At 41.2% G+C, this 25,905-nt stretch overlaps 1 protein-coding gene across 1 annotated transcript; it reads right to left on the bottom strand.

Annotated features, from left to right (window-relative positions):
- Positions 1–1,736: 1,736 nt before the first annotated feature.
- Gpr143 (G protein-coupled receptor 143) lies at positions 1,737–25,614 on the bottom strand. Its single transcript, XM_034485314.2, has 9 exons — positions 25,184–25,614; positions 22,467–22,576; positions 21,401–21,495; positions 17,971–18,063; positions 15,870–15,979; positions 13,684–13,792; positions 11,519–11,636; positions 10,745–10,982; positions 1,737–3,165 (listed from the first exon to the last, which is right to left on the bottom strand). Exons 1-9 carry the CDS (start codon positions 25,431–25,433, stop codon positions 3,071–3,073), a joined length of 1,218 nt encoding a protein of 405 aa, XP_034341205.1. The 5' UTR covers positions 25,434–25,614; the 3' UTR covers positions 1,737–3,070.
- Positions 25,615–25,905: the final 291 nt, after the last annotated feature.

Raw genomic sequence — 25,905 nt, 5'->3', positions numbered from 1 at the left:
ACTTGCTGGATTACATTCCTCAAGCCTCGCCCAAGGCAGGAAGACATTCCTGATTACAGATAAAGATGCTACCACCTAGGTGGGGCCCTAGCCCTATAGCCGGAAAAAGTAAAGATAGCAATCTGAAATGGCCGGATAGGGCACAATGGCATGGTAAAAACCACATTTTTGAGAAGAATGCAGGGCGATTTCCACATGACACTAATCATTTAGAGTGAATACCTCTGAATTGTTCCACTGTTTTCATGTTTTGTATCTTTAACAACCCTATCCCACTCCCCTGGTTTGTGGTTTTTCCCTTTAAAACCCTCCAAGGACTGGCCGAGGGGGTCGGACCTTGACTCCAGCGCGAGTACCTGGTCAGACCGCTGGCTGCCAGCTCTTTCCCTAATAAACCTCTGCTGATTGCATCCAGGTATGGTTTCTTGTGATCTTTGGGTGGTCGTGATTCCGGAGGCTTGAGGAAGGGTCTCCCGAGTATGGGGGTCTTCACTTTAAGCAACACCAACCTTCCTATCTGCTCCTCTATGCCCCTACTCCTTGAGCTCTTAAAGAGAAAAATTACCTTGTGCATCATAGCTCATTTGTTTCAAAAGAGAACCAACAGGTCATATTCAGAATATGAAATAAATGTCTCCTAGCACCTGTGTAGTACTATGCTTACAAATCTTGGATTTTTATCATGATCTAGCCAAAGAGTCAAAGAAAAGCAATTTTCTCTACATTGGGAGTCTGAATTAGGATTAGATATATTGTAAAAAAAAAAATCTGTTTACAGAGCATGCCTGTGGGTGGTGAGTTCTTCACTATGTAAAACATTTAAAAACAACTATTTATGGGCTAGGCATGGTGGCACAGGCTTTTAATCCTGCCATTCAGGAGACAAAAAGAGGATCTCTGTTGTGAGTTCAAATCCATCCTAGTCTACATGTCAAATTCCAGGGCAGCCAGGGCTACAGAGACCCTATCACAAAGCAAGCATTTTATGGGTACTTTTTGTATACCAGAGTCAACCAAATGTTCCTTTTATGCTCTTTCTTTTTTACTTTTTTTGGGTTTTGGTTTTGGTTTGGTTTGGTTTGGTTTTTCTAGACAGGATTTCTCTTTGTGGCCCTGGCTGTCCTGGAACTTGTTTTGTAGACCAGGCTGGCCTTGAACTCAGAGAGATCCACCTGACTCTGCCATCCTAGTACTGGGATTAAAGGTGTGCACCACTGCTACCACCCAACCCTTTATGCCCTTTTAATGAATTGATGTACTTGCATTTAATTAGATAATGGATATCAGCATTCTTGTGAATGAGGCAGTGGGTTAGACAAGATGAAAATAGCACAGCAGCAGCCTTTATGATGTATCTAGTTTTTTATAGTGTTGATGATCCAAAAAGAAAGTCATAGTTTCATTTCCCTCTAACCTAGCTTATTCCTATAATGGAACAAAATCAATAGCAAAGGACCCTCTGTACCCCTCTTGGCCCAGGGCTTCTGCAGAGAATTGCCTGTAGGTATTCAGAGTATTTGAGATCTTCACCAATGACTCAAGCTTCCAGAGAGGCCAAATCCTAAATAGTCATGTGTCTGCCACTTAAGGATAAGAGATAGGTTCTGAAAAATATGTCATTTATGGATTGTATCTCTATGTGAACATCCATGTGTATGCACAGACCTATGAGGTCTATGCTGCCACCTAGACAAATGTTAGAAAGATAACTGATGGATCAGTTGCTTGACAGGCACAGGTAACCCAAATAGTAGAAACGATCGACTGTTTGACTAAATGATAAGATAAATGCACATAATCCAAATGGTTGAATAATATATGATTGATAGCTTGGTATAATAAACAATTGTTGATATATGGATGGAATAGACATGCTTGCATAAATCTATATGGTCTAACTTAATATTTACCCTTGACAAAAAGTACAAAGATAGCTCTTGATTTATGACCTAAATAATAGCATAAGATAAGTAATAATAATGAAGGGGGTGGGTGGATGTACTGACCTATTGCACTGGGGTCCACAAGAAACAAAACAACACAAGATTACCTTAACACAGGAAGAAGTTATGAAATGAAAAGATACAATAAATAGGAGATATAAGAGGTTTATAAAGACATACACTTTTTAAATTACAATAAGCAGTATGGTGGACACGTATCCAGCAACTCAGTACTCAGGTACTGTAATTTTATGTACTGTGCATTATTTTGGCTGATTGTTCAGTTTACAGCATCATCACACACATTGAGAAAGTATCATCTCTTGTTTTTTGTTGTTTTGTTTCAGTTTTATTTTTGTTTTGTTTTGTTTTATTTTGATTTTGTGAGGTGAGGTCTTAGTAGCCCATCCTGGTCTTAAACTCGTTGGGTAGCTCAGTCTGTGAACTCAAGGCAATACCTCTGTCTCAACTTCTCTAGGTAGTGTGACAGGCATGAATCACTTTGCCCAGCTACGTGTATCACCTTAACTGAGGAAAAGGTAAAAACACAGCAATAATCATAGCTCCAAGGAGTTATTAGGCTATGTCATTATTTGACACAGCATAGGAAGGACAGCTATATTAAAGATATGATGCACCCTCACCCTAGTGGGACTAGAAAAAGATTTGCTTCACACCTCTCAGTGCTCCAATCCCAGTCCAACTTATTGGATTTGTCTGTCTCCTGCACCACCCAAACCTTCCAGAAGACCACTGGCTACAGGTTGTTTGGACAGAATCCATGTCAAAATGGAGTTAGTCACAATGACTTTATTTAACTATTTTCTCAAGGATTTGGATCTGGCACTTAGCATTACAGCTGGCCTTAGGAAAAGTCCAGGGGGTAATTGAGAGTCAAGAGGTGACACTGAATGTTCTAGAGGGAATTTTCCATCTCCAAGTTCTGGTATGTTGTTTCTTCTAGCATAAAGGTCATCTCAGTGAGCTCCACTATGGTGATCAGAGTGAAATTTGAAGGATGCTACATTGTAGTAGCACTGTGATAGGAAGGGAGGCAAGAACACAATCCAAAACAACAAGACACAGAACCTGAAAAAATAGGGGTGTCTGACCCCTATCCCATCCATTCAGATGTCCCCCTGGGCTTGGGAAATGGAGTCAACTTCCTTTATGTTTCGGGACCCAGTTGCAATATGGATTTCAACAGTGCTGGCATCCGAACCTGAAGAGGAAAAGAGCAGGCTGAGTTAGAGCTGGGGTTCTAGAAGGTTTAGTCTTGTTTTGTTATCACAGGGTCACATGTAGACCAGGCTGTCCTCGAAGTTGACATATATTCAAGGAAGACCTTGAATTTCCAATCCTCCTGTGTCCCCCTTCAAAGAGCTAGAATAACAAATATGTATCATCATATTCATTTTATATAGTGCTGGGAACTGAACTCAGGGCCTAGCGATAGCTAGCCAAGCACTGTACTGACTGAGCAACTGAGAAGGCCTTACTTCAAATTTAGAAAATGCTGCTAGTACTCAACAATAAAATGAGACTTTATCTTTCTTTTTCTTGAAAGAAAGAAAGAAAGAAAGAAAGAAAGAAAGAAAGAAAGAAAGAATAAATGAATGAATCTTAGTCAGATATTAGCATCTAAGGCCAGGTGTAGTGGCAGACACTTTAATCCCTTCATAAGGGGTCAGGCAAATTTCTGTGAATTTGAGGCCAACTTAGTATACAAAGCAAGTTACAGGAAAGCCAGGACTATAGAGAGAGACCCTGTCTCAAAAAATAATTTACATCAATATTACCTGTGTATATGTGTAAAAAAAAAATGAGGGGAAAAAAACCTCTACATCATTCCTGTGATGATTTGTACATGCCACCCAGGAAGTGGCACTATTGGAAGGTGTGGCCTTGTTGGAGTAGGTGTGTCCCTGTGGGTGTGGGCTATAAGACCCTCTTACTAGCTGCCTGGAAGCCAGTATTCTGTTAACGGCCTTCAGATGAAGATGTAGAATTCTTAGCTCCTCCTGCACCATGCCTGCTCGGATGCTGCAGTGTTCCTGCCTTGATGATAATGGACTGAACCTCTGAACCTGTGATCCAGCCTCAATTAAATGTTGTCCTTATAAGAGTTGCATTGGGCCGGGCAGTGGTGGCGCACACCTTTAATTCCAGCACTTGGGAGGCAGAGGCAGGGGGATTTCTGAGTTCGAGGCCAGCCTGGTCTACAGAGTGAGTTCCAGGACAGCCAGGACTACACAGAGAAACCCTGTCTCGAAAAAAAAAAAAAAAAAAAAGAGTTGCATTGGTCATGATGTCTGTTCACAGCAGTAAAACCCTAACTAAGACAATCCCTTACTATATTTAATCCATTTACTCAGAGAAAAAAATGAAATGAAATGAATCCTATAGAATCATTTCAGGTGGCTGACACATGCTTCCAGAGGAAATGTGACAGTTTAATTAAGGTAGCCCTGGATCCCTGGTTGTGCCTGAGATGTACAAACAATGGACAGAGTCCATCCATGGGAACTTGTGACATAGACAGTGGGGCCTCCTGCCTGGCTACCTGCACTCAGCTCTAGAAAGCTTCAGAATGAGCAACCTATGTTCTCCTAAATTCTTGCTCTTGTCTTCATATACGGTGCCATTAGTTTTCTTTCACCAGGAAGCACCGAAAACTATCTCTCCATCCCCCAAGGGGTTGAAATTTAAACACCTATCAAGACATACAACAGCACATGCCTGGCAATGCTTTGCCAAGCCAGTTTCCTTGTTCTGATCATAAACTGGAGCCCTAGATACAATGACCAGGGACAAATAATGCTTCTCACATGGTATAGTACACACATCCAAATAATCTCTGAGTTATTTAGTGCTCATTTCATAGGAAGCTGAAGGAAGGAGACCTTTCTCTCTGGCCTTCATGTCTAGAATCTGTGAGCGCATGAGAGAGAGACAGAGAGAGTCAGAGACACAGAGACAAAGAGAGCTGTTCTTTGCTTCTAAGAGCCATTGCTATCTTTCTTCAGAATAATTAACTTTGTAACTTATCACATTCTCTTTTTAGTTTCCATTAGGAAGCTCAAAGATAAACCAGACACACACTTTAAGTAGCCTCATGTGACTCATTTCACCTGGCTTCTCTTGGATCCCATCATTGTTCTGTGGTTCTGTTCTATTTTCTTACTAATCAGTTTCCCCTTTGTTTTAGAATTCGACATGACTTACAAACTGTAGGCACAGCACAGTAAAATGGGTGGGAAAGTAAGCTCAATAAGAAAGGCAAAATAAAACATTCTCATCAAGGGTCACCCTGCAGGTCTACTTAATCACTTGACTAGCACTCCTTCCTTCCGGGTAGCAAAATCCTTTGGAACAAATAGCAGACTTATTCTTTTGCTCCCAAAATACCCAGGAGAACTGGCTCTGAGCCAGGGTAGGAACTGCATATGGAAAATTCAAAGATGGAATTCATGAAGCAAGGAGGCCTTTTCCAGTATGCACAGGCAAACAGTCTCTAAACTCCACCAATGGACCATGCTTACTTATGCAGCCTCACTTGTCATCCTGTCATCCCTCAGGCAGTCTAATCTACATACTTCTTCCCTCCTCCTAAAGGTATGGTCCTTTCAAAGACCATTCCACAGCTCTTTTTCTGCCTATGATGCATCTTTCAATTTTCTCATGACTCTTCTGTTTAATTTTGGTCTCAATTCAGGATGTTACCTCATCCAAAGAGAAACTTCTGGATTACCCTATCGAAATACCAGTTCCCTAACTAACTCTCTCCCTGATTAGTGGTTCCTATTCTTAACAAATTAGGTATTGAAGTCAGAGCCACTTGCATGTTAAGCAAGCTCTTTTCATTTGAATTATATCGCCTGTACCCTAAAGAGTCCATAGTATTTCTCATTACTTGGATATCATATTAAATAATCCCTGTGTGTTTTCTGTATTTGTTTTCTTTCTTCCTCTAGAATGGAGTACTCAGTAAACATATTGAGTGGATATAGTTGAGTCAATGCCTCAACAACAGTGGGATGAGCCCTTGGATGCTGGAGCAGCATTAACATCAATGACCTAAGGAGGGCAGGAAAAATAACAGTTTGAACAGAGGCAAACATCATACTGCAGGATTACTCTAATGCACGTGGGTCACCCACTGTGGCCTGTTAGGGAACAAGCAGCTAAACCTTCACCAGGGGCAGATGCATCTAAGAAGATATAGGCATGATGAGCACAAAGGAAATGTTGCTCTAGATCCCCTCAGGGAATCTAGAGAAAGGAACAAAGGAATGATGTTTGGCCATGGACCCTACAGCCAGGCCGGGATTTTGAGTGTGGGTGCCATCATGGTTAATAGAGGACAACCATCTGGCTAGAGTGACCAGGGAGCAGCTGGAAAGGCTTTTAAGAGCCTCCAGAATAGCACTGCTGTAGGAGGGGCTGGTTGAAGGCACTTGAAAAAGATTTGATTCTCACAGGGTCAGCCGGGTTATGAACTCAACTCGAGTGTGTGAGAATTCATGTGGGATTTTTGTGGTTTTGTTCAAAAAAGACCCAGCTGAGTATCATAAGGTGGCTTGTGATCGAGGTCTTTGCTGAGGATATTCCCCCATGACCTCACACTTGAGGACAAACTCAGAGTTCTATGGCTTTGTAAAGTGTCTGGTCTTTCACTCCCTACACCCATCTCCATGAAAAACAGTGATGTATAAGGAGTCTCTCAAGGGCAAAACTGCAGGAATAAAGCCACCCTCAAGTAGCTCCATTTGTCCTAAGTCAGATAAGGGGTTGGGCTCTGGATTCTAGCAAGCCTGGGTGACCTTGGGGCTTTTTTCTGTCTTATAAGTCTCCAGGAAGAGAAAGTATTAACAGAGCAAGACTCTGGAGATAGTTCAGCATGGCTACTAGGGTATTGATTAGTTCCCTATTCATGCAAAGTCTGCTAGTATCAGGTGACCATGACCTCATGATATCAAACAGTCAACCCCCAGCAATGATGGTCTTCATCATCACAAGCCCGAAGCAAGAGGACAGAGAAATGGTGAACGAAATTTCATTAAATGGATATGCACCGTGTTCCAAAAGCCTCTAAAACTTAACCATATTAAACCTTCCCTCTTAAAAAGTTGTTTTCCTCAGAATTTTTGTTGCTGCACAGAGAAGTAGCTAAAACATCACTAGACTAGACAGGACAATGCTAACCAAAAGAGATGTGGAAATCTTTTTAAATGCACTATAGTACTCTAAGAAGCAAAACATTTAAAATGATTTAATTTCTGCACAACAGCTCTCTTTGTTCTTTGCAGTTCCATGTATGCAAATTCCTGTATTGAACTACCATGCAAAATGGTGGCGACTTTTTCTTAGGAGTCATTTTAATTTAGCTATTTCAGGGTAAGGAAGTGTAAACTTCACTGAACTTCCTACTTCTTGTACTTTGGCAGGAAATGTTTTTGGTTAATTTTTCCAACTTACTCTGTGCTTGAAGGATGCTTCCAAAAGCAAAAACAAAAAACCTGACACAGAAGATAAGTGAACAACATATCACTGTGGATTCTAAACTAACAACTGCCTTTCCCCCTTTTCTTTTTAATTAATTAATTAATTGGACAGGGTCTGGTGGAGCCCAGGGCCTTGTACATGTTAGTCAAGTGCTCTTGCTGAGCTATACCTCCATCCTGATGACTTCTCTTTTTACATAAATTCTTTTTTCTTTTAGATAGGCTCTCATTTGCTTTCCTTTTTCTCCACTTTTTTCTCAAATCAGTACTTTTGCAGGGTGGTAGTGGTGCATGACTTTAATCCCAGCAATTGAGAGCAGGGGCAGGTTCAAATTCTGTGAGCACGAGGCTAGTCTGGTTTACAGAGCAAATTCCAGGACAGCCAGGGCTATGCACAGAAAAACCCTATCTCTAAAAAACAAAACAAGAAATTAACATTTTCAATGACTAATAGAATAGAATAATAATTTTAACTGTTCTAAATGTATCCAATAAACTACAAGGGCAGGGCTTATGGTCCTTGCTGCAAACCCATGACACAGCTCCTAATACAGGGCCTGATGGAGTTCTTTACAATCAACAGTAGTTGCTAAAAAAATAAAATCGGAAAATGAGTATTTCCATACTATTAAATGTTACTCACCCATAAACAAACTGTGTGCAAATGTGTGCTACTGGCTGAACCTTCAAAACTTTAAGCTATGAAGTCAGACAGAAAAGGACAAATACTGTACGATGTGATTATAGGAGATGTATAGAACATTCATACACATAGAAAAAATTGTGGCTGGCAGGAATGAAGAGGGCTGAAAATGTAGCTCAGTTGGTAAAGTACTTGCCTAGCAGGCAGAAAGTCAACCCTTGTAAACTGAGCATGATGGTGTACCCTCACAATCTCAGTACCTGAAAGTGGAAGCAGAATGGTCAGGAGTTCAAAGTCAACATGAGCTATATGTGAAACTCAGGAGAGAGAGAGAGAGAGAGAGAGAGAGAGAGAGAGAGAGAGAGGAGAGGAGAGGAGAGGAGAGGAGAGGAGAGGAGAGGAGAGGAGAGGAGAGGAGAGGAGAGGAGAGGAGAGGAGAGGACTAGGGAGTGTTCATAGCTTCCAAGTGATGAAAACATTCTGGATTTTATTTTATTGGCAATGACTGCACGACTTAATGAAAAACACCAAAATTCACTAAACCCTTTAAAGAATAAATTAAAATGGTATTTGAATTATATATCACAGTGGATTCTCTTTTTTCCCCCTCAGGACTATAGAGGGGTCCCAGGTCGTCCTTAATCTGCCAGAACCTCTTCCTTTGCTTTGAAAGAAATTGAAATAGGACTTGGGGGTGTGGTTCTATTGTGCAGCAAAAAGTTGACATTGGTAACATTCGAAGCATTACAAAAAAGGAAAAAAAATATCAGCAAAGAAGCGATCCTAAAGACAGCAGCCATTATGAACAGTGCCCCTGTTTCTTTTCCTGTTGGACCTTTGTTCATTGTTTTAAAGATTCTGAAAGCTTTCAGCCTGTGAGCAACACTGGCTGGAAGGAATAGAAACAAGAAGGGTCTGATTAATGTTGTTTGAAGTGGTGGAAGGAAGTAGGGTGCAGGGACCAAATGTAATGGGGTTTATTGTCATCGTTGAATTTTATTATAGTGTCAAAAATGGCTCAGCCATTTTGAGCCATCAGGATGGGAATTCAGACACACATAAATAATTCTAGATGCAACTTTTTACTCCTGCCCCAGGTGGTATCAATAACTTGGCATGCTGACATCAGTCTCAATTTGTATGTCCCTGTTTTCATGAACTACTGAGGCAACATCAGAAGACTAATGGCTGGGGTGTGGCTGGAATTGCAGCAATAGCCCAGCATAGATGAGACCCTGGCTACCACTCCAGTACAGCCAGAAAAAAAGAAAGTCCCTAAACACACAGTTTCTCTGTCTTGTAGGTCCAGTCAAAAGAGCTTCTTTGTTTCCTCTATAGCTCCCCAGTACAACCACATAATACCACCTCAGGGCATCAGGTCATGGATTTATCCATATGTTTTCTCAGCCATATTTGTCCCAAGAACACATCTTCTTCTGCATACGTGAATAGCAAGAAAGAAAAAGAAGATAGACCTCTAGCCAATTCTACATATCTTTTCTCATAATGTTCCTCCTTCTAGTTTGGTAAAAGTTTGTCAGAACTGTGTATTGTCTTTGGCTGTGTTTGTGTGTCTGTGTGTGTGTCTGTGTGTGTGCAGTGTGTATACTTAGATGTGTCTGTATCCCAGATAATATTATGTTCAAAATGCAAGTTTCTTTAAACTTTTGCAAATGAGACATTTTCTGACCTGAGGAATACTACGTCCACAGAAGATATTTATTGCTGTGTAAAGGAGTTTCAATTCTCATACTCTAGTGAGCTGAGATCAGAGATGCTAATAAACACTCTACAGTGCATAGCACAGGTAGAAGAATGTGGAAGCAGCTAGCCAAGGATAAGGGATGCTGCTCTGGAAATAGTATATGATAAGGAGTTTAGCAGTGAAACTAGATGTTCCCTACCCTTTCTCTATGGGCCAGCTGAGGAGGGGCAGGGTTGGTCTGTTGTCCCTGAGTAAGTGTGTTCTTGTTTATATTTATTTTTATTTATGTGTATTATGAGTACATGTGTTCATGTGCCCACCCAGACTAGAAGAGGGCATCAGATCCCCTGGAGATGGAATTACAGGAGATTGTAGATCACTAATATGGGTACTGGGAACTAACCCCCTGAGTGTTTTTAAATCTTTTTCCTTATACTGCCAGAAAATTATGGAAACCAATTAGCTGGACATGGTGGTACATTCGTGTAATACCACCATTGAAACAGCTGAGGCATGGGGATTGAATGTTAGAGGCTAGCTTTTGTTTCACAGTGAAATTCTGTTTTGAAAACAAATGGGGGACTGGAGAACTGGCTTAGTCATTAAGAGCACTGGATGTCCTAGAAGAGTCTTATTCAACTCCCAGCACCCACATGGCAGCTTACAACCACCTGTAACTTCAGTCCCAGAGGGATCTGACTCCACCTTTTGGCTTCCATGGGTACCGGGTATGAATGTGGTACACAGACACACATGCAGGCAAAACAAGCATATACATAAAATGAAATTGGTCACTAAAAAGGAGAATACATAAAAATGAAAAGAAGTGGAAGAGGAAATGCAAGAGTACAATGAAATGTAAGTTCCCATCTGCAGCTCCCTGCTTAATGAAGGACTTCCAGGGAGTTCTGGGGCTCTGCAATTCACTTTCCTTGAAGTAAAGCATTACCTTCCGACAAAATGCTCAGCACCTCATCAGAAGTGTGCCCTCCAACACACACCACCTTCCTGGGGTTTTGATGGGGCACACAGGAACCCACAGGGGTCTGGTATGTGCCCTCAGCAGCCGAGGCAGTCATTGTTTCCCACTGAATCACCATCTTGGGAGAATGGACATCCAGGCTGCATCCTGTCCAGCCATAGAAGGCCAGAGACAAGAGAATTCCTTGGGCTGGATTCAGTATTCCCTAGGAAGGAGGACAAAAGAATACATTGAGGTCAGAGGAGTGAAGAAAAAGTGACAATCTTCGGTCACCATAATCATAAGTTCCATTCTGGTATGCCCAATGGACTGGTCTTCCTCTGAAACACCCATACATATAAAATAAAGTAAATAAATCTAATAAAAAGAAACAAATACAAAAGAGTAACAGTTCGATACTGTGAACTTCAAATGTCTCATACTCTAGGCCACAGTGACTTAGCAGAAATTTCCTTACTTTTATTCATTCTTTTACTCGCTCACTCGCTCAGTCACTCACTCATTTTGCAATATTGAAGATCAAACACAGAAACCATTGTCACCAGACCACATCCCAGCTCTAAGCCTAAGTAATTCAGTGACCGAACCTAGCATGGCAGTGCATGAGTGATAATGGCAGTCCATAAACCTTGCACTGGTTACATTGCATTTACACATTATACTTCGAATGTTTTTTTTTCTATATTGATTTTTCTTTCTTTTTTTTTTACAAGAATAAAAATTCAGTCTAGATTAGCCTACCATAATAAACCATGTGGTCCTGGCTGCATTCTGGATGCGTTTCAGAGAGCCTCCATGGATATCTGGTTGCATTTCAAGGTAGAACAAGAGACTTTCATTGATGATATTGGACAACCAACTGACGGGAAGAAAATGATCCACAGGTGAAGAAAGCACTCAGTGAACTCAAAGTGACTTTAACTGTGGTCTATATGTACCAGTTCTTGGTGGCAACATGATCACTTTTATGGGACAGAATTGAGTTGGCACCAAGACTTTAACTGAAACACAATTTCTTCTCTTGGTCTAACACAGATATCAACCAATTCTCCTGATAGAAACACTCCACATCACATCAAGGTGTAAAGTTTATCCCTGTATCAAACAAGAAATCATTCTCCTATCTTTCTTCCTTTTCTCTTTCTTTCTTTCTTTCTTTCTTTCTTTCTTTCTTTCTTTCTTTCTTTCTCTCTTTTTTGAAAGGGAACTTAACCTTTTGATGGAGTCCAAAATGCCATTTTGATATTTTATACAGAATTCATGTGTGCTGGGAGATAGGGGCAGAGGCAGAAGATAGTCAGAGGACATCTCTAAGAGTCAGTTCTCTCTTGTCACCTTGTGAGATGCAAGAATCAAATTCAACTAGTCAGGCCTGTGCATAAATGCCTCTACTTGGCTGAGCTATCTCATCAATCCTGTGGTGGTTTGAAAGAGAATGGCTTCTGTAGGTTCATATGTTTGAATGCTTGGTCCCCAGTTGGTGGAATTATTTGGGAGTAATTAGGAAGTATACATTTTTTAGAGGCGTGTCACTGGCAGTGAGCTCTGAAGTTTCAAAGGTCCATGCCATCCCCAGAGAGCTTCTTTGCTTTCTTTTTGTGGATTAGGATGTAAACTCTTAGCTGCAGTTCCCAGGCCATGCCAACCTGCCTGCTGCCATATTCTCTGCTATGATGGTGATGAACTCCTATCTTTCTGGAACTATAAACTCCAAATAAACCTTTCCTTATATAAATTGCCTTTGTCACAGTGTTTTATCACAGCAGTAGAAAAATAGCCAATGCAAGTCCTTATGAGGAATTTTAAAATGTTAATCTTTGTAGGTCCCTGGAATGTAAAATAACAATGTGAATATATAAGCTGCAGATAACTTGGACCTCTCCTAGGAGGGCATTTAAATAAATGTCCTTGTGCCAGGGGGATTACTATCACAAAGATTTGCTGTGTTCTGTATGGTACTGATTCATTACTGTTTTTATAACAATCTTGTGGGGGAGGAGGCTGAGTGGGTCTTTCTGAGACAGAATTTCTCTGTGTGCCCTAGCTATACTAGAACTTGCTTTGTAAGAGGATCCATGGTCAGTTTTTAGCACCCACATGATGGCTCACAAATGTCTGTACCTGCTGGGCACAATGCCACACATCTTTAATCCCAGAGGCAGGCCTATTTCTGAGTCCAGGCCAGCCAGAGCAACACAGTGAGACTCTGCCTCCATTGTTAAAGAACAAAAAGAATTGGTAACTCCAGGGGAAATCAGGGCATCATCTTCTGGTTTCCAAACATGCACATACTGCATATACATATATACAGCCAAAATGTTTATACACACAAAATAAACAGCATGCCTCTTCCTTTATTTTGCTTAGCCCAGCAATGGGATGAGATATCAGGTGCATATGGCTTAAATATTTGAAAACTGAAGACATAGCTGGGCATGATGGTACATGCCTACAATCCCAGCACCTGGACAGGCAGAGGCAAGAGAATCAATCACTGAAAATTTAATGCCATCTGAATCTACATTAAGTGTTCTGGGTCAGCCAGGGATATGTAGTGAGACACTGTCTCAAAACAATAACAAAAGAAAGAAGAGGAGGAGGAGAGAAAAGAAAAGAAAAACTGGCTGAATCTTTCTTTACAAAAGAGAAATAAAACAAAACCTTGAACACTTAACTTCTTATTCTCATGGTTTGATACATAATTGTCATTAAGGTTTTACAAAAGATGACTTACTGACCTGTGTTCTTTTCATTTTTTTAGGGGATACCCTGAATTGTCTCAGAGATTTTCCTTCCAGATCCTTTCCTTTGGAATTCTCAAGTCACATTTGGACAAGTAAAATGGCAAGTTGGCACATCCTTCTCACTAGCACAACCAACAACAAAAATACTAGAAGAAAGGTTACCATGCAATTAACACCAGCATTATTTTGAAAAAACGAGTCTTGATCACGGCCCCCATCAGTCTCTCATTCTCTGTGTAAACACCTTTTCTTCCTTTCAGTAAAGAGGCCACTGTAGGAATGTAGAGGAACATCAGACAACATTCATGACTTATATTAACTCCATAACAGAGAAGAAAACCAAAGCAGATATGAACCCTTACACACAGCCAGAAAAGCATGAAGCAAAACCCCTTACTGACAGTCATTACAGTGTTACATCTGGTGTCCTTATAAACACCAAGACCATACATACATACAAACATATGTAATATATATATATATATATATATATATATATATATATATATGTATATATATATACATATATATATATGTATACATATATATATTGAATTTAAAATGACTTTTTAATATGTGTGATACTAGAAATAAAACCTAGGGCTAGGCAAGTGCTCTACCACTATTTCAGCTTGACTTACTGTGCCCAGAGAATTGCCATATAACTACAGCTTCTCCCAGTGTGAACATCATGCACAAATGTAGGACTTTTGTACAACTGAGAAATTAACACTGGTAGTTCATTAACTGAGCTCCTGATTTCATTAGTACTTTATTCAAATACTCTATTTTTAAAGGCTTGTTTTATCCATTCTAAAACAATATACACATATTATTTTAGAATATTGAAAAAATAATATATCTTTAGAGAAGAATTAATGACCCATGGTGCCTCCAGACATATATAACCACTAGAACATTGTAGTGTTTAGCCAAGGCAGGTCCACTGCTTTGATAAAAATCACTACTTGTATGTAATTTCTAAAACAAAAATTCCTAGATTTAAATGCAAATAAAAATATTCACCCAATTACAGTAAGTTCCTATTACTAATAATAAACTTTTTAAGTGATTTTTTAAATTCTATAACCAAGATCTAGAGCGATGCCTCAGTGATTAAAAACACTCCCTGCTCTTGTAGAAAATGAGTTTGGTTCCTAGCAACCACATGGCAGCTCACAACAACCTGTAACTTCAGTTCCAGGGAATCTGATGCCCTCTTTTTGGCCTCATGCATGTAATACACATAAACTCAGGTAGGTACACACACACATAAACATAAAAATAGCAAATAAATATTTTTTCAGTTCAACCAACTGTTGATACTTCAGCATAAAAAGTATATTTAATGCACTGCATGTAAAAGAAGATAGGAAAAGTTGCATCTAAAGTGTCAATAGTTTATCACCAGTGATAGAGACTTTAAGCACTCTCTTTAGAAATTTCTACAAACAACTTCTAATTCTTAAATAATCTTTCTGTGAAGACCAATGTGCAAATAAATGCCTTAATTCACATTCTGCCCAAGAGATGCACAGAAACATAAGACATATGGGCACTCACTCCAACTTATGGTCACTTGAGGAGGTGGTAGGGCTGAGACACAGGTCTCTAGTCCTAGCTGTAAGAGGAATGTCTGTCTGCTGACTCACTACTTCCCTCTAATCTAGTTTTACGAGTGCAATGGATGTGTTTCCTGTGTTCCACATCCTGCTTCCTGCACATCTGACAAAATGCATAGGCCAAGTGAGTACATAGGAATGACCAGACTCTTGAATCCGTACCTCATCCTTTTCCCTTATCTGCCTCTGCTCTATCTACTTCTATGCTACCTCTACAGTTTGAAAAAGTCACTTTTCAGGTCCTTTATACTAAAGGCAGACTCTGGAGGAGCCCAGTACATAAGTGAAGCCTCAACTAAAACTCATGGTCTTTAGCTAAGCAAATGTCAGAAAATACTGCATAGTAAATAAGTAGATAGGCGTTCACATTCCACTTATTAAACACTGTCAGTCAGTCCAACTGTATTCTGCTCATGACTTTTTTGTTTAATGTTTTTGAAAGATGTGTTTATTTATTTTGTATATATGTGTATACTGCTGCTGACACTCCAGAAGAGGGCATAAGATCCTATTACAAACAGCTGTGAGCCACCATGTGGTTGCTGGGAATTGAACTCAGGACCTCTGGAAGTGTTCTTAACCATTGTCTGCTCATGTCTTTGAAGAAAGATGAATAAGGTCAATTGTAATGTGTAATTCCAGATGGAACAGCTGTATTTTTATGTGTCCAAGGCATGCAGATGTACTCAATGTCCATATACCAAGAGCAATTCTCCAAAGATTTACCTGAAGTCACTGTCTTGTGAAACAGGATTGGGTTGGCCACAAGGACAAGCAGAAGTGGCAAGTATGTGGTGACATAATGGGGGATGGCATGGTCCAGGCCCCTCTCACACCTTAAAAAGAATATCAAAACATGCTCCTTTAAAGAAAAGCTTTGACTGAGATGGGCTGCTTACATGGAAGCTGAGATAAGAGGCTAGAGCAGAGAGGGAAATGCATCAGTCTCCTCTTGTGTCCAAAGAAAATCTGACTCCTTTTTTTTTTCTTGTCTGAAAACAAGTAATGTATTACAGGATGGTGAAGTTCTTTTCAGGGCAACTAATGAGAATTTCTACAAATTAATCACAGAAATCATTGATCACCTTAGGATGCAATGAAAAACCATGCATTCATGTTAGAAAGGTAGGATAGAGCTGAGAAATGGCTCAGAGATTGAGAGCACTTGTTGCTCTTGCAGAGGATATGGGTTCAATACCTAGCACATATATATTATAATCATCAGTGGATCCTGTGCCCTCTTCAGACTTCATTAGGCACTGTGTGCACACATGGTTCACATACATACCTGAAGTAAAACAATCATATTCATATTTTTAATCTAAAAAAAAGAAGGTAAGAACTATCAGCTAGGATACACATGATGTAAGAGAAGAAAAATGTCTGAAAAGAAGTGAGAAGTGAAGCCAAAGTAGGACACAGGACAACTCAGACACAAAGAGAGAGGTCAGCAAGCGTCTATGATGCCTACTTCTAAGTACAAATGTTTTTCTTCATCTCTGAAGGCTAACTGTGGTCTGGAAAAGGTCCAGGCCAGTCAGGGAAATGAGAGAAGAGAAGGGAAAGAAGAGATTCTGACAGAAAGGTAGAAAGAAAATAACAGATGAGAGTGAGGGTTCCAAAACATGGGTAGCACAGGACTAAGAGGTAATCAAGTATCAAGACTAAATCTGAGCCATCTACCTATTTGAATACCCAGGGACTCCTTGTAATCCATGAATCAATGGAACTCTCAAGCTTACTTTTTTTTCCAGGAGTTTCCAGGTCCCACAGAGAGTACACGAGAAAGGAAAAGTGTACTTTTTCAGTTAAGTGTCTTCTACTCTAATAGATAGAGTACTACTGTCTGTTTTTTTTTAATAAGTTCTCCAGAAAGCAGACTATGCTGTGAACCTGCACAGAACTCTCTGAGAGTACTCATAGTTGATAAGGTGTAATGGTTATATGAGAAATGTCCTCCACAGGCTCAGGTATTTAAACATTTGGTCCCCAGTTATCAGTGTTATTCAGGAGGTGATGCACATCCTTGCTGGAGGAAGTAGGTCACAGTGTGGTCTTTGAGAGTTTATAGCCTTGCCCTACTTCCAGTTCACTGCCTTTGTTTTGTGTTTTTGGTTAAAGATGTGATCTCTCAGTTTCTTGATCCTGCAGCCATGGCTGCTACTTGCTACCATGCCTCTCTGCCCTGATGGACTCTTATCCCTCTGAAAGAGCAAGCCCAAATAAACACTCTTAAGTTACCTTTAGTCATGGTATTTTATCATAGTAACAGAAAAGTAATTAATAGAAAAGGCAACACCAAAGTAGTGGCAAACATCCAACTAAGAAACTGAAAGCAGTTAAAAAGTTCTACACTATGGGTCAGTAAACTTAATCTGATTTATTTCCACTTCATGGTCTCTGTTGCAATTTCTGAATTCTGTCTCTGTGAATCAAAGGCAGCCACAGACAGCACACGAACAAGTATAGCTGTGTTCCCATAAAACTTTATTCATAAACATAGACAAAGGGCAAGACTTGTCAGGAGGGCTCTGCTGTACTGAGCCCTGGTTTAAACATCTCTTAAGTCACAGAGACACTGTTTACCTCTGTCTGTTTTCCATGTAAATTTAGAGTTTTCATGCTTAGGCCTTGAGGTTTTATAAGTATCTCCATTTGTGGGGAAGGGATAATCTCAAGGCCCCAAGCATGTTAACAAAATTCTCTACCATTAAGTTACCTCTTTTGCCCCTCTCATTGTTTTCCAGATGGATTTAGCTGTAACAGCTTTGCATTCCCTACTAGAGGCACACAATAGACCAGGAACTGTCTGTGTGACAGGGCTTACCTGGACACAGAAGGGTAGTAGAGCATGACTGCACCCTCCACACAGAGCAGCACAGCCAGGCCCCAGGTCATGATGTGGTACAGCAGGATGGTGCTAGGAGAAAACAGAAGAGGGGTAGCCACAGCTAAGAGGGCCCACAAGACTACTCAGTGGAAATGACTAGATTAAGTTCTGCCCAGAGCTTCCTGTGCTGTTGGTGAGGGGGTTGTTGGGTTTACACTTTTGTGATTTCCAAGGTGAAATTCACATCACATAAGATTTGTTACTTGAAAATGAACAATTTCAAGACACTTTTTGCATAAACAACACAGTCAGTGTTGTCTAACCACCACAACTATCTAGTTCCAGAATATTTTGGTCATCATAAAATACCTCATTTCCATTAGCAGTCACTACCACTCCTTCTGGACTGGAGAACCATTAATATTCTTTGTTGTGTGGAATTGTTTGTTCTAGATATTCACACAGATGATAACACATTCCGTGGCTTTTGTGCATTTTTTTCTTGCAGCATGTTTCTCACAGGTGAGTAATACACCATTATACACGGAAAGACCCCATTCTTTACCTTCATATACCCACCAATGGAAATTTAGAATGTTTTTACCTTTTGGCTACTATGAGTAGTACTGCTATGCACATGCATATACAGCTATTTGAGTTCCTGTTTTCAATTCTCTCTCTCTCTCTCTCTCTCTCTCTCTCTCTCTCTCTCTCTCTGTGTGTGTGTGTGTGTGTGTGTGTGTGTGTGTGTGTGTGTGTGTGTGTGTGTGTGAAATTACTGGGTTAAATAGTATTTTCATGTTTAGCCAGCATGTGTCTTCATAGGTGGCAATCAGTTGTTCTGACTAAGCTGGACCCCAGCCTCTTCATATATAACTGTCTGTAATCCAACTCTAGGGATCCATGTAATTCCCTTTTCTGACTTCTTCAGGTATCTGTAGTTACACACAGAAGCCCCAAGACAGTCACACACATATACACACAATTAAAATTAATAATAAATAAAGGGGGTGGATATCTTGCATGAAAATCAGACAAAGAGTGCAATCTGAAGGCTCAAACCAAAAAGCTGTGTCTCAGGACCCAGTGGGAAACTAGACAGCTCAAGTTCTCCAGGCAATCGGAGGGCTTTCTTTTCTTCCTCCCTCCTCTGCACTTCCCATTCCAGGCATAGCTCACATTCCTGCCATAGCCTTCCTTTATCTTTATTTTTGCACATACCCACCCAGTCCTATCCTTGTTACCCAATCTTCCAGATTTGGTGACATGCTCTTATAGATGCTACCAGCAACTCTGGAGAATTAGCTTCACACAAAGCCAGCTGATCCCATGGAGCAGTGGACAACATTCAAATAGATGCTTCCTTGTGACCAGGCTCTAACTGTCACACACAGTAGCTGCTATTCAAGATTCAACAGGATACCTAGCAAATGACATCCATGTCCGATTGGGATTCTGACTTTGAAGACTAGCTCTATGAACAGAAAGTAAACTCATGGATCAGAACAGGGGACCAGAACCTACACTAAGCAGAGAAAGAAGCAGAGCCTTGGACACAAAGCTTCTAGAGAAGAACCATTTTGTGCCATTTGTCTGGGAAAACACAAGGAAATGACTCCAGCATACTTTGTCTCCCCCATTGTTGGCAGTTCCTGGAGTGGCCATCCGCTGGCCTCACAGGGGCAGGAAGCTGGAGGGGGCACAGCAGCAATATTAGCATTGCCAGAGCTCTAGGCTGTATAGAGACTCAGCTACCTCAAAGACGTTCTTTCTATAGGGGGACTGTACTGTTGATGACAGCAAGATCTCTCATTCCACCATACCCTCCCCATACCTTAGGCCACACTGGATGCATTTACAGAGTGGTGAGTGAGCAGTCCAGGATGCAAGACCAACCAATTCCATGGCCACCCACACTTTCATTTCTTTTTGCAACAGGTTCTCACTATTCCGCCTGAATTGACCTCCAACGACAGATCCTCCTGCCTCAGTCTCTGGGGTGCCTGAGTGTGCTGGTACTGTCATTTTCTTACAATACTATACCTTTAGTCCAAGGCCTTTTTCAAGATCTTAAGCCCCATCTAATATTGTTTGAAACCCATATATTACACACCAGGAGAGAGATGCAGTGAACAGCTAAAATTCAAGCTTTATATCTATCTTAATTACCTTTCTTGGGATTGGAATTAAAGGATAAAATACTACCCTGCCTGCCAAAGAAAGCAGCTAAATGTTGACAGGATCCCAAAGGACATGTAAAGTTTAGCCAGCCACATTTGCCAAGTTGGTCCCCTGCCCTGGAATTTATAAGATATCTCTCCCCACTAGTCTCAGTCTTTCAGTGGCCATCTGTAGAAGCAGCTACACCCATTACCCTGTATACCAGCAGCCTCTTCAAAGGGGAGGATAAAGGAGACTTTGGAAGTGACACTCCCAGCCCTGGTTCATTCCAACCAGTGAGAACACACCCACACTTTGCCTACAGCTCCAAGAAGTAGGACTTGTACCAGGCACCAAGGTGAGACTAAGTCTCCGCAGAAACCTGGCATCTTTGTTACCTATGCTATGTGCCTTGTTTCTCTATAATGGGGACCTCACTCCATTCCTCACAGTATCATAACTCTGATGAAAACTTGCCCTTGTAAAGTTTCTGGGGCTTCACATCCCATGTAGTAGCTTTTTACATGATAAGGCATCCTCAGAAGCCATACTCTGCCCAGATCTTCTAGATGCTGGTGGCATCATCTTCATCATCATCATCATCAACAACAACAGCATCATCACCCTGCCTGCTGGAATGAATGTTTACTTCAAAATTAATACCAAAGCCCTGAGTAGCAAGGGACAGGATGGGAGGCCAGAGAATAAGCAGGATAAAACCAGTGTGGGATGATATGAATGTGAGGGCTCCCACATAGGATTCACTTCAAAATCTTACAAATGTTTGATTTCTCCCTTCCCCTCTTTTTGTATGTTTATTTTGGTTTGGCCACTGGAATTGAACCCAGGGTCTTGAATATATATGCTCTTCACCTGAGATTCCCAACAGCCCCTATTTAATTTCCAAAGTTACTTATTTACAAGGTTGTAAGAATCTTGATGTTTTGAATTTACTATTGGTATCTTACCAAAGTGAGCTGTCATCTGGGAATAGCAACAAATCTCTATAATCCAAACATGCAGGAGGCAGAGGCAGGAGGATTTTAGCCTCAAGGGCCAGCCTGGATTTCACAGTAAGACCAAGTGTTCAAAAATGTTATTATAACAATGAGCAGGCATAGTTGTTTCTAGATGGAAATCCAATTGATAGTCTAAAGTATGGTGTGAGTCACACTGCAAAGAACCTTTGAATGCCCAATAGCATGTCCAGATTTTACTCACAGAACCAGCAAAAACACCCCTATTTGTGTCTCCAGTCAATAAATACCTCCGTCCTGCTGATCTCCTGATCACCAAGTATACATCAACCGCATAGCAGAAGAGCCACCAGAAGCAGGCACTGTACAACAGCTGGATCCACATCTATAAACAGTAGTTCAGCATCAAAGATTCGAGCAGCAGGCATGAGATGTCCTACTCATGCCTAAAATGAGGGGCAGACACAAATTTTTCTGGAATCATGGGTATGTAAGCTATCCCATATGGACACATTCTCTGGAACTCAGGGTGGCTGTGACCAATAAGAGTATGTATTGGTCCTTTGTCTATACAGTTGGATTTGACATGGAAACTCTGTCTTTGGTGTGCTTTTAGACAAGGCAGGTAGAGGTGTGTGGTGCCTAGTTTCCAATGGGGGAAGGACTCCTGTGGTTTAAGGTAGAAGCTCTCTTTCTGAGAAGGGAAAAGTGTGAACCTGAGGGACTCAGAACGTGTTTGAGTAGAAGGGGGTGACAAGAGTGGCGTGTGGGTTGCAGCATAAAATCAATGCACCTTACTAAAGTTCGTTGAGACAGGGTCATCATTAAAATGTAGTTAGGAAAACAAAGAACGTGTGAATGGAAGTCAGCTGGGAGTTCTGTGGAGGAATGGAGACTCCACATGGCATTCGTGCCCTCTACATCATTTCCGTGAGGGGACGTGCAGTGCAAGAAGCATAGCATGTTTCTCCGTGTGAAACATAGGTATTTACTGAATGAGTTATTTATACAAAAATTTCATATGAAATACTTAATGTATATTTAAATATATTTCATTTAGAAAAACCACATCCAATCTCTGTCTTTCTCTGTAGCTGACTTTTACTGGCGCTGTGTTCACATTATGGAGAGGGTATATATGTGTGTATAAGGAGAAAGCTGAGACACTGATTGGGTCATTCTCAGACCATCTGTACCCCAGGTAGGTTTGGCATCATACTGACTCCTGGTCCTCAGGTCCAGGGCAAGACCTGAAAATTGCATTCATCACAACTCCCAGTGTCTGCTCTGCTAACTTTGAAGACCACCCTGTAGGAGGAGCAAAGAGAGGAGGGTGAACAAAGGAAGGTAACTTACCGCACTCCCCACACAGAAAGCAGCAGGCCAAATGTCTGTTCCATTCACATTTGAAATGTTTTCAATGAACTCTGGGTACGCTACCCACACTGTGGACCTGATAACGATTCCTGTATGAGAATTAGACAGTAAAAGCTTATTTGTTACTAATTCAAATCTGAAGCAATCTGGTTGCTTTAGGGAGAGGGATGTAAAGGAAAAAAAAAAAAGAAAACAAAGGAAGGAAGGAAAAGAGAAAAACAGACATGTTGGTGTGTAATGATAAAGAAGAAAATGAAGGCCGAGCAACTGAGATAGTTGTTACTGTCAGAGTTGTCCCAAGCACTTCAGTATCTAATCAAATGACAAGCAGAAACAGCATTGTCCCTCATTTGTTTGGTGCTTGGGAATTACAACACCACTAACAAATCTATATTCTTCACCTGTATCTTTTACTATCCAGGTTAGGTACTCATTATATAAGGACCTGGGAAGATGCACATGTACTACTATGCAACAGTCCATAATATATGTAACTCCATACACATGTACTGAGTAATGCACTACTATGTGCTTACTAAACTCTTAAAGCTCTATCTTCTAATCACTAAGTCATTCCTAATTTAAAAAATAATAGCTTTTCTGAAAAGTATTTTAGAATTGTCAGCAATCTAGCTCTTCTTGGAGCTCAATAAAGGTTAGAAGAAGAGCATGGTGGTGCAGGATCACATGCCATTGACTTAAGCCCTCCAGAGGCAGCAGCAGTATTAGGGCTCCATAAGTTCACTATGGCCACATAATGGGCTTGTCTTCAAAGAACTAAAACTGGGCCAGGGGCCTGTGAGATGAGCACTCATATTTTATATCTTTCAGAAGAAGGTTCAGTCCTAAGCCCTCTCCTGACTTCTGTCCCATATCTACCACTGCATTTACCTGATGTTCAGAAGGACAGTGTCCTTTTCCTATTCCTCAAGATATTTTGATACCTCTTTATTTCAAAATATTCAGGTCACAGGACTAAATTGAATTGATATTGCTATCTAACCTGAGAACATCCTTAAGGAATCAAGAAAACACCACATTGAATGATCCTGCAGTAAAAATGATTTATCCCTCATGGAAAGAAAATTAGCTTTTCCAAATATGAGAAAGTGACTTGGGATTTACAGAGTATTCATCTGAACTCAAACTTCCTCAATAAGTCCAGTCACATTTTTGTGACTCTTGGCAATGGGAATAAATCAGGTCTGGGCCTTGGCACAGTCAGCCACCTGTATCCAGGGACCTTCTCAAGGTGAAGCACACAGGAAAATAAACACAGGACACACAGTCTTTACCACAAGGACAAACAGCAATGATTAAAAACTGTAGTTCCCACAGCACCATCAGAAAATGGCAAAGCATAGACAGAATTTGGGTCTTATTTTAACAGTCTCACTATTGCAGACCATATAGGAGGCAAATGAATACATTCTGATGATATAGAGAACTTGGTTTTAATTATTTTAAAGTGAAAGTGGCATTAGTGTTAAACTGCACAAATTTTTTAGTTTTTTTTTTTTTTTCTGGAACCTAACAGACAGAAATGCACCAAGTCTGGAATTTGCTTCCAATTAACCCAGCCAGAAGGGAGAAAAAAAGAGTGAAGTCTGCAAAGCTGGGGGAGGGGCATCTGGGGATTCAGAATACTTCCTTATAATTATAGATTACCTTCATGCATATTGAACATTTTCCACGCTAAGCAGATAAAATAAACGCCTAGTATAAAGCTCAGTAAAGTGCATTATACTCTCTCTAGTCGAAAGAGGATATTGGCAAACTCATTCTGCCAAGGGCCAGGTAGTTAACTATGATTTTATTTTGGTTTGTTCTGGCTTTTTTTGTGTGTGTATGTGGACCACAGTGTCTGTTTCTAACTTTGTACTCTGTCCTAGCAAGGCTAACAGGATCTCAGATCAGGAGCAGGTGCTGGGCAGTGCTGTATTCCCATAAAACTTTATGTAAATTAATGCAGCCCTCACATGCCGTCAGTCTTCTCTGGGGGATGGAGCTGGTGGCTGAAAACATTTTAAAATGTTGTGTCATTCTTGACAAAGGTGTTACAGAACACGCACCACCAGATAGCACTTTATGTCCTTGAGGGGCTGGAGATAGAGCTGCTTGGTAGAGCTTTTACCAAGCATGAACAGGGCCCTGATAATTTCAACAACAGCTCAAAAGACAGTACTTTTGGATTCAAAACAAAAACAAAACAAACAACAACAAATAAACACATAAGAAAGAACATGCATACAGGTGACGGTGGCTGTTTCTCCTTGAGGTAACCAAGGACCTGCTTTAGTTTTGTGTCTGGTTTCCTTTGTTTCTGAATTTTAACTGCACCGGCATGTCTGAGGTTTCCCTAATAAGCTCCACTAACAAACCCAACAGGATACTTTTGTTAAAGTGCCACGGACATTAATTTTACCAATCACTCTGCAGAATTCTCTAGTACTATCCAGTTACCAGGTATATAGTTCTAGACCTGCTGTGGACCCAAGAGCCAGTTACATATCTCAAAGCTTTTAGTTGTTTCCAAACCTAGACTCCCCTCTAAGGCCAACGCATCTTGGCCAGAGCAGGTCCCAAACAGTGAATTCTGTACCATACTCAAGCGAGGGCAGATCCCATGAACTCTGAACATTCCACCCTGCCAGCTGCATATCCTAGCCCCAAAAGAGCTGGCTGCACGCCCTTACCCAAGCAGCCGAGCAAGTCACAGGCGGTGGCAGCACGGAGGATGTGGACTGAGGCTGCTGGGGAGGTCGCAGGCGCCCTGTGACCAACAGATCCGCGCCCTGGTAGGAGTTGAAGGAGGCCCAGCACCAGGCGGAGAGCGCCACTGCCCAAGCACAGCGCATGGAACACCCGCGGTTGGAAGCTCAGCACCACCTGCGTTGCTGCGTCCCACGTAGGGCAGCAGAAGATTCCCAGGCGCGGGGAGGCCATTGATCTTGCTCAGGGACCGGTCTCTGGTCTGCGAAACCCACAGCTTTTCCTGGTCAGGTGCTGGGCTGGTGAGAGAGATTGGGCATCATGTGCCCTGTGCCTCTTCCCGGACCTCAGCCCTCAGGCTGCAAAGGCTCCTGGCTCCGTGGGGGCGGTGTGCCCTCCACAAAGGCCACGAGGTCTCACGAGGTTAATGCTGGATATTCAGAGGGAGAGATGGGGGAGGAGCGCCAGAAGTGGGAAGGGGGCAGCAGTTTCTCCATCCACCAGGCCTTCCTTGTACCTTACCTCCCCAAAACCTGCAACCCATAACCTGCCATTTTCTCTTAACTGGTCTCTCTGGAGAGATATGAACCATTAATCAGACAGTTTCTGTTTCTGTCCGTGACATCTTCTTTATGTGATGCCTGAGATGCAACACACTCGTGTTCATCCACTAAGACTGTCTCCTCTGAATGTATCCTTCCAAAAC

This window comes from Arvicanthis niloticus, chromosome X (genome assembly GCF_011762505.2).
Source record: "Arvicanthis niloticus isolate mArvNil1 chromosome X, mArvNil1.pat.X, whole genome shotgun sequence".
Classification (NCBI taxonomy): domain Eukaryota; kingdom Metazoa; phylum Chordata; class Mammalia; order Rodentia; family Muridae; genus Arvicanthis; species Arvicanthis niloticus.
The sequence above is the reverse complement of the archived record's forward strand: the minus strand, read 5'-3'. Positions and strand labels throughout refer to the sequence as shown.